General features: G+C 38.4%; 1 protein-coding gene across 2 annotated transcripts in view; it reads right to left on the bottom strand.

Moving 5' to 3' along the window:
• Positions 1–530: 530 nt before the first annotated feature.
• Positions 531–10296, bottom strand: part of agbl1 (AGBL carboxypeptidase 1) — an 81649-nt gene continuing 71883 nt past the window's right edge. For both annotated transcript variants that reach the window (XM_026310719.1, XM_026310720.1), the window contains 5 exons: positions 10033–10164; positions 9556–9618; positions 9043–9156; positions 4018–4157; positions 531–1553 (listed from right to left, as the gene is read on the bottom strand). In XM_026310719.1, the coding sequence (XP_026166504.1) occupies positions 1265–1553; positions 4018–4157; positions 9043–9156; positions 9556–9618; positions 10033–10164 (738 nt within the window). In that variant the 3' untranslated portion in view covers positions 531–1264. The remainder of the gene's footprint in view (positions 1554–4017; positions 4158–9042; positions 9157–9555; positions 9619–10032; positions 10165–10296) is intronic.

Raw genomic sequence — 10296 nt, 5'->3', positions numbered from 1 at the left:
ACAACGTACCTGTCTTGTTGCTTTATTCAAAGGGGTGAAAGGGTGAAAGCAATCCCAAAGGGCAGAAGACATGAAACAATATGTTGAGAATGTGTATAAATTGTTTTAACAGTGTAATATACACCTCCTGAGTAGAATTAAGGTGTTTAACGTAGACCGTATTTTGTTTGCTAAAATGGCGTTTCAATCACGGACGTACCGCAACAGGATCTGGTCTTAAAATAGTAATATCTGAAAGAATAATAGCTCCAGCGCACCGATTACCCGTAATAATATGACGTTCCGAAGCTTTATAACTGTGTGGTTGTAGTGGAGAGAGTAATGGTATTTCTTCTGATGGGGCATGTTTGTGGTATTCATTTAGTTTACATGTTTAAATGATGTATTTAATGGTTCGCTCAACTATTTAAGTTTATGGTGGCTATTAGGATACATATAACAGAGACTGTAATACATTGTAAAGCCTGTTTATGGGGATTTGTACTGAGTTGAGACAGATACTATTTGAGTATAAGAAAGACTGACAGGAGTTATACCAAACATGTTTATTGGTGTTTTGTTTGAGTAATTCACATATAAGTGATATAAGACACTGATTTCATGATTGTAATAAAGATTAGAAGAGCGACTCTGTTAACGAAAGCAGCACAATGTGTCAGTCTTATTGTTTTATTCAAACAGATTTAACTGCAGTACCGCCCGCTGGACAGTCGTGCTACAGTTGCATGGGACCACACCATTAAGACAATTATAACCACCCATTAAATGCTACTATAGTGATAAGCTGGTAATGAGTAATTTAAAGGCTTGTTTTCCTACTGGATGCTTTGAACTTATAGTCCATTGAGCAGCATTTAAAACAAAGTGTGCATTCCTCATTAAGAGCCAAGTGACCCCTTTCATGTGAGTTCAGGTTTGATTTGTTATCACATTATGGAAGATCCATGCATATAAACCAGTTCCATTTCCTGATCAAGAAAAAGATAAACATTTGAAAAGATCAGAGAAGTCAGAAAGGGGACCTTGAGTTGATTGTTTTATATATAAGTAATTTTATGTTTAATGCAAATAGTCAACTAATGGCATGTCCTATGTGCATTTCACTGTCACGCGCCATGACTGTTATTGTATCTTGCATCTACTAAGGGTGTGGCCTATCCATGCTTCACACACGCACACACAGGCGGAACTATCACTGTTTTTCAGGAGCAAAGCTTATAATGCTTTGAAGACTAATCTCTATCAAAAATGGAAAAATGTTACTTTAATTCATAATTTGCCCATTAGCAATGCTCATACCATTACACATTTCCATGGATGCCTGTCTAATCAGGTGAGGATACAGGCAACTCTTTATGTTTGATGGCTGTGATTGGCCGATGCTGCCTCGCCAATGTATTGCTCCCCCGTATTCTTTTCTTCCCCCATCCTCTTCGTCAGCACAGGCCATGTTGCTGTTGACGTCAGAATCCAGTTCACTACCTTTATGTGTTGGCCAATCTGTGGAATACTCAATCTCCTCAACACATGGAGGCTCGTCATCTTCAAAACAGCTACAAGAGAGGAGAGGAAAATTATATTAAACACTGGACATGTTTATCTTTGAGGTCTAATAAACACAGCGCATATAGTTCCATCCTCATGAAACATTTGCAAAAATTATGTTTTGAATAATTATTTATTCCATGGTTACATAAGCTAGCAGTCTGCTGTCTTTCTTGCTATGTCAATGGATTACTGTCAGTGGAATGCTTTAAAATCTAGATATTCATTTTATTCATTTTTTCTTTCTCCATTCATAGATTTCAGGCTTTTGTTCCTTTAAATTAACTCTGACTTCAAATTATTTATCTGACATCTTTTAACGTGCATTTAGTCTTTCTTATTGGTCTCTGCACTTAAGTTTAAAAACAAATAAATCAAAGGAGCAAAAATGTATTAAAAGTAATCTTTTAGAAATTCATAAATGACATTTTAAAAAAGTTACATCTACACTACATCTAACAAAGCTGCCTCACAAACTAAGCACAAACACATAAAATTATATACAGTGTCTTAACTGTATATATACATGATTAGAGTAATCTGCAATTGGTTAGTGTGTAAGATTCTTTATTTACACCAAAATGGGAAAAAAAACATAAATACACAAACAAATATACATTTTGTTTTTTTCTTCATAACAACTAATTCTGACATGGCTCAGCCACCAACCTCCAGCTGGATTCCTACGCACCTTACCTGTGCCTCATCGCCCGTGGTCCTCTGGACTTTGTTACTGCACTGCCTAACACCTATGGTAACACCACCATTCTAACTGGGATTGACTGTTTCTCCAGGTTAGCACACTTCATTGTTTTCCCCAAGTTGCCCTCTGCCAAGCATACGGCAGAGGTGATGGTAGAACACATATTTAAACTGCACATTTTTCCTCAAGATATTGCGTCTGACCAAGGGTCCCCACTTCATATCATGTTTCTGGCAGGATTTTTGCAAGTTGCTGGGGGCAAAGGTCAGCCTGTCATCTGGTTACCTTCCCCAGTCTAATGGCCATTCAGAGCAGGTTAACTAGGAGTTGAAGACAGGTATGCAGATATTGTCCTCACACAACCCTTCCTCGTGGAGTAGACAGCTTTGTTGGCTTTGTTAGCTTACCCCTTTTAAGTGTGCTGATGGGTTTCAACCTCCTCTATTTCCTGCCCTTGGGAAGGAAGTGGTCTTCGCCTCCACTTATGCGCTCATCCACCGTTGTTACCATTGTGGCAGGGGACATCAGTACCTTTTGGACTGGGAGGGCAACAGTCCAGAAGAGCAGTCCTGGGTGTCCGCGGGTAACATTCTGGACTCTAACCTCATTAAGGACTTTCATAGACTCCACCCTGATGAACCTGGGCCGTTTGGCATTCGCTGAAGATGACATGACAGTCATGTATATGTACTGTCATGTACTTTGGTCTAACCTGATTTCCCATGTCCCATGTCTGAGTTTTTGCTTCAAAATGATGTGAAAATCATCTTGCTCACTCATTCACAGAAAACAATACACTAATTAGACTTTTCTAAGGCAATTTTTTTGTAGAAAGGGCATATACAAGAAGACGTGCATGATCATAAATAATCATGTGATTCACCTGAGAAGACAAAGATCCAAATAATGAGCCTTTCAGTCAGGAATGTGGCTGAGGGAATTACTCGTCAGGAATTATATCCTCTGCTGTGTCCAGTCACTCTTAAAAATGCAAACGTTCGTCATCTGAGTCACATTTTTCCTCTGACGAGAAAGCGAACTCTTTGTCGCTGTCCAGAACTATCAGAAGTGCTTCTTCACCTATGTAGCGTGCCATCATCCAAACGCACAGAAAAAGTAAGTAAATTCTAAGATGAAGCTTGACGTTTCATACCATTTCTTTTGGGCGTGAACATAATTACCTGGCTCACCTCAGATTATTTCCATATGAACAGTGCAAAAGCACAGCGTTTTGTTGTTATTATGACTGTATAATAAAAGTAGGCCCTTTACAGATTCAGATGATGTATTGCTCTTATCTATACTATCAAAACTGACAGAGTAATTTAAGTTCTTTTCAGCATTATCAGGAGAAGATGCCACAAAAAGCACTGGCACGTTCAATCGACCCCCGAGGGTTAATCATTTCAGATGCCAATTCCAGTCAGTCTGTGTATCAATAAACTTTGTTCTAGTCCTTAGTGAGTTAGTTGTGTGTCCTTGCCTGATATCTATTTTAGGTGATTTTAGCCTTTAGTAAAAATTCACCCATCATTTCTCTCCCTTTTCTCCTTCACCTTATAGATCCACACATTATTTTGCTTGGATTTATTATTCAGATATTCTACCTTGTGTGACAAGAATAAACACTGGAAATCTCCTGTAACCATATCATGAATTATAACCAGCAGCACCATGCATTAATTTTAAAGGAAAATAATTCTCATTCTTCTACTGCTATAAGGGAATACTGCGCATGAGGACTCTGCCATGCCATGATGGTGTCTTACTTGTAAGAATTGTGGTCCGGGTCAACATGGTGGATGAGTCTCCTGATGTAAAAACCGTTCATGTCTTTGGTTACACACAGCAGACTGTGGCAGAACTTCATGCCCATCTCTTGCAGCTCCCTGGTTCCTGTCTGCAGGCCCTGCGCACGCACGCACACACACGCACACACACACACACACACATAGTGGATAACATATCTTTTTGGTCAGGATTTTTTTTATATATCTCCGGTAGTTTTTATGACACATTGCATTTTATTGTTTGGTTAGATACCATTGTTGTATGTACTTATGGTTTCTTTTGTATGTACAGCACTTTGGGGTCAGCTACATGGTTGCTTGAAATGTGCAATATAAATAAAATTGAGTTGAGTAATAAAAGCAATGATAACTGTATTTAGTAGGATGTCGTTATGGATTTACATCAGCAAAACAAACACATAAGAACTAAAAAGCCCATTGTTTAAGTTCAACAAACTCTTACTCTGAAACTGTTATCAGTAAAGTCAGGATAACTGTGAAACAAACATCTTACATGATTCATGTAAACTCGTGTATTTGGAAAACTGTAGGATTTTGTTCTAAAATATTTTTTTTCTGAGCCCTTGTTTCCCATGTCAACGGCAGGACTTAATTATACTGGAATTTTCCACTGAAGTACATTTATTTAGTAATTTGTGTGATCTAGAGGTTGCGTCATGGCAACTGGACTCTTTATGTAAGCTGGTAAGGAAACTCCAATTTATCTTTCAGGTTGGTTTCACTCCACCCCTAGCCTAAATAGGCTCACTAGGTGAGCTATGTAAATCGGGTGAGTAGAGTTGGTTTCACTTCACACCTGGCATGAATAGGCTTTTTAGGTGAACAAAAGAAGTGAGCTCAGGTGAGTGTCGTTAGGATCTAATGGTAGACTCTTGTGACCCCTCTGATTCACCAACTGGCTGCAGAGTGTGTCCTCCCTGGAAGATACTTGATGTGTTCCTTAATTTCCTGGAAACAGATGAGAGGGCAGCCTGGTAGATTGAAGACAAGTTATGTCTGAGCCCTCAACCCCTGTTAAGGGTGGGTTTTTCCACTTGGACATATATAGCTTCCCTGACTCCTCTCTCAAACCACCTATATTCTCTGTCCAAAATATGTACATCACTGTCTTCAAATGAGTGTCCTGTCTCTTTTAAATGGAGGTGCACAGCTGACTGTGGTCCTGAGGAGCTGCTCCTCCTGTGCTGGGCCATCCTCCTGGTTGTTTGGTTTCTCCACTTCTGAGTGTTCTTCCCTATACTGGACGGCATATACTCAGCCAAACTGCCACCAACAGACAGCTCAGGTCAGAGAAAGAGGCTGCATTCAGAAGTAGGGACAAAGAAAAATATAAGGAGACTAAGTACAGACTTAGCGAGGAGGTGAGAAGAGCTAAATCAGTGTATGGTGAGAGAATGGAACAGCAATTCTCAGCCAACGACTCTGCCTCTGTCTAGAAAGGGCTTATGGCGATCACCAACTACAAGGTAGAGCCCCCCCCACTCAGTGAATGACCTTAGCCTGGCCAACAGCCATTGAGTTCTTCTGCTGCTTTGAAAGACATTGGGACAAAACTGACCTCCCCCACTCCTCCCCCCACCCGCCATTGATCAGCAGCAGCCCCATGTCTATTTACATACCTGGATCACTTACACAGCTCCACACCTCTGCCCAGTGCTTACTCACAAAGGATTTGTTGGGTTTGGTTATTGTTTTTTTTGTAAAGTGCCTTGAGATGATTGGAACTATACAAACCAAACTGAATTGAATTGAATTTGTCTTGTAGGTATGAGGGAGAAATAAAGAGAAGGGAAGAAGAGAGAATATAAAAAGGAAACAGATGCCCAAATAATGTGACAAAATGGTGAAACCAATGGAGTACCAGTAGATTTTATTATAGTCATGTAATGAAAGTTTTTTAGTATGGAGTTTCTTTCTTTTCCACTTGGTTAACAGTGTACTCCCAGCTGCAGAAACTGTTTGGAAGTGGTATTAGATCAACCTGTGTTTAGGGAGTTTCAGCAGCTGTACCCATCCTGATTATATAAAATCTTACTATCCCAATTTATCTATCACATTCCTGCAGACTGCTTTGCACGCAGAAGTGACTGATGACTTCTTCACATCCTCACATCCTCAGAGCAGTTATAACTCATTTGAGAGCCTCACTCTTAGCCTCACACATCCAAACTGAAAAACACAAAAAACAGTTCTACTTGTCACTGTGTACCATCAACCTGTCCCTTACTCAGAGTTTTTAACAGAATTTCTAGACTTCCTGTCTGATTTAGTGCTTAGTTCAGCTAAAGTCATTATAGTGGGAGATAGTCAGTTACTACAATATTACCGAGCAGACTGAGTGATGGAGTTGGGAGGGTTTTACAGCTCAGAATATTGGAGAGTTTTTCTATCACTGCGATCCAGAGGGAATGAACTGTTGACAAGTCCAAGTGGCATAGAAGAAATCATCAGTACTGCCAAGTGTGCACTGTGAACAGCTGCCACTGTTGCTTAAGTCCATTTTAAACATTTTACTTTGTGTGATGTGAGTCCTGTGAATAATTCTACACTGTATAAGTTCTAAATTTGTATTGCTGGTCATAGAGAATATATTATTACATATTTCAATTCAGAAGTCAGGTCTGGGGGATAGACTGCTATCAATATTTTCTCATTTAGTTAGTGGCAATGCCACTGCCATGTCACAATTTGATATGAGCTTATAAACTTTGGTTATTATTTTCTTTGAGTTGGGTGTTTTCATTAACTCTTAAGTTAACGTGGTAGGTTGTGATGGGTTGGTGATTATATTAACATTTGATTGAATTATGGATTTTAGTTGTTGGTAGTGGAGAAAGTGTTCCTCCTCCAACCTACTTTCAGACTAGAGTGCTGAATGTTATAAACTGGTTATTTTCAAATACGTAATGATGTGCTGCCATGATAGGCTGTCAGAGTTGAGGAGATTGTAATATTGTTACAGTAATCCATTTTGTTGTTTGAATATGGTTCAAAAGGAAGCTTTGTGACTGTGATATTCCTGCATTGATTTTGTTCCAAATGATCCCATGGGATGCTGTGATTGTCCTTCTGAATCTATTTGACTAAATATTGCAGTTGGTTTGCTAGATAGTAATGCAGAACATATGGAGCTGTTGTGATTTTTTTCTTTTGAAGTGGTGATAGAGACATTTTGGGTTTCTTATTTTTCCAGTAAAATTGTACTGTTAATGAGTCAAGTGATTTAAATAATTTATCTGTAGGTTTTATGGTAAGGTTTCAGAACAGATAGTTAATTTGTGGTAGCTTTTATTTCACCCAGTGACTGACAGTGGGACCGTGGACCAGCATTTGGAATCATGTTCTATAGCTTTTTTTTTTTTTTAACAGACTCGTGTAGTTGAGATTAAAGATTACTTACAGCCTGGGGAAAATATTGATACCTAAGTATTTAATGTTGCCTGTATGGAGAGTGAGGGGGAAACTTGAGCTGCAGAATCCAAGGTGTCCTCAGATAATGGTAGTATGGTTATTTGTTCCAGTTTATTGTGACGTTTGAAATCTTGGAGAATGTACTGATAATGTTTTAAGTTTGTTGTAGTGAATTGTAGGGTCCTGTAAATATAATAATTTATCATCTGCATAAATTTTATGTTGAGTTAGTGTTGAGTATTCCTTTGATTTGATTGTTCGGTCATATTACTGCCAGTGAAAATGGCAAATTGATGATTAGAGTGGGCATCCTAGTCTAATTCCCCTGTGAATAGTGAAATTTTGTGAGGTGATCCCATTTATGCCAATTGTGTCTAAAGTTTAATCCAATGGATGAAAGACTCTCGGGCAGCACAGTGGATTAGTGGTTAGCACTGTTGCCTCACAGAAAGAAGGTCCTGGGTTCGCAACTTTCTGTGTGGAGTTTACATGTTCTCCCTGTGCTTGTGTGGGTTTACTCTGAGTACTCTGGTTTCCTCCCACAGTCCAAAAACCCCTGCAAATGCACAAAACCTTGGCTATTATTATTTCACTTTTTCTCTCAGTACTCTCTTTTTATCCTCCACTACATATATAGTACTGTGCAAAAGTTTTAGGCACTAAAATCACACAGGTGATGCTTTTTAACATAAATAACAAATAGTTATCATCATAGTTATCAATCATTTATCAGTTAACTTCATGCAAAGTGCAGTAAAGGGAACCAAACTGGGAACCAAATTGTTGTAGACAAAACTCAACAACTGAGAAGTCAATAGATTCATGTTAACACCATAGAATTCATGGCAAAACTTTGTCTTGCTTAAGTCTGTGGTCACAACTTAATCCTTAATTCCAAACTGGTAAATGGTTTTATACTTGTATAGCACTCTTCTACACTCAAGTGTACTCAAAGCGCTTTGACACTATTTGTCCCTTAACCCACTCCCTCATGCAACCGTTCACACACCGGGGGTAACTTGGGGTTCAGTGTCTTGCCCAAGGACACTTTGGCCTGTGGACCAGGAAAGCCAAGGATTGAACCATCAAACCTCTCTGGTTTTTTGGTCTTGGTTACCCTACCTGAAATGGCTTGTGGATTACTGAAAAATCACAAATCGGAATGTGCGCCAAGGAAACTGCAATCAGTGCATAAAAATGACCTCCTGGAATTTTATTGGCAGTGTTTGTCTATTATTGTTATGACTAAAATGAAGATGTGATCATTAAAAAAGATATTTCCAAGGGGATTTGACAATGCAGTTTTTGACATTACATAGTATAGTACACATTTAAGGGGAGCCATTACCTTCCTGGCAGCTGAACTATCACTACATTGAGTCTAGAATTGGTCCAATAAATATATTTGTCATAAATATTTTAAGGAATGCAACAAATTTAAATGACTGCTAGAAATAAATCTAAATTCTGTTTGGTGGGCGTAGGTTACGGTACTACTTGGAAGCCCATACATTATACATTTCAATGTGTTACTTTTATTCAACAGTGATATTAACACACATATTCACACACCTTGTATATTCCCTGGTCACAGCCATTGTAAGTACTCTCCATGGTATAACTTCTCAGCACACCTATTTCCCTCCAAACAACCACCCTGGCTGTGGCAGAGCGAGACTTCTCCACCTGACAAGTTAAAATCAGAACATTTTAAGTACGTTTTTTTTTTCCATTATAATATTGTTTTTATTTCTTTACTGTAAATGAACAAATAATTTATTATGTCAAAATAATATAAATAACATTTAAATCACTACATGAACTAGATTCTATGATGATGGTCTTGATAAGAATGATGCTAACACTGAAGGTGAAGGTAATAATGAAGTTATAATAATGTAGTAGCAATTATAATGCTGATTAATATGAAGAAGAGCATAATGATGATAACACACATGGTGATAACACAAAATGATAACGAAGATAAAGATTATGATCAAAAGAAAAGTCAATTAATTTAGATGGTTGTGTTTTAATTATATAGATTAAAAATGAAAATGAGTCCTATAAAAATGTTATTATTACCAAATAGTTGCAGCTGTTGAAAGAAAAAGCTGGTGCAATACGATCCAAGGTCTTTGGAATGGTCTAGTGAAAGGAAGAGACACATATATGGATAGAAAAAAGACACAGCAGAAGCACTAGCAGACATTTGTTCAGTGGTCTCCCTGGGAAACAAGTTAGAAAAATGTTTTACTGCACTAACTTTGATTAACTCAAATTAGTTGGCTGGCCTTTTTAAGCCTCAGATGAACTTTAGAGTGCATTTTTGTGGCAGAATGAGGGCTTTGTATTTTGGCTGTAATTTCTTACATCTGAGTCAGTGTGGAGAGTAGGGAATGTTACAATAATGTAGTCATATTGTTACATACCTACATGCACATCAATATTATTTTAGACCAACTTTGAAAAATCCCGCACTTTTTAACTACAGCTGTTGCAAATAAACACAGCATTTACGCTGGACACTCTATGGCCGACTTGGCTATGTGTGTCTCTTACTCTATATCCAGGGTCCTCTTTTAATCCTACTGTGTCAACAGGAGAGCCGGACTGCCACAGAGTCTCTTTCACACTGCATCCATACAGGAAAACATTCTTCTTTCTAGAGTGGCCATGGTAGTCACAGAAAACCTGGAAGACATGTCCAGCAAGAGAAAAGACTTCCATTAAATATCTGTATTAACACTTCAGCTGAATTTAAAGAGCAAATATGTACTTTCAGAAGATTCTTAGAGTCCCCAGGGGTGTGAACAGCCTCAGCAT

This window comes from Mastacembelus armatus, chromosome 6, assembly GCF_900324485.2.
Source record: "Mastacembelus armatus chromosome 6, fMasArm1.2, whole genome shotgun sequence".
Taxonomy (NCBI): Eukaryota; Metazoa; Chordata; class Actinopteri; order Synbranchiformes; family Mastacembelidae; genus Mastacembelus; species Mastacembelus armatus.
This window is presented reverse-complemented; position numbering and strand designations above follow the sequence as displayed.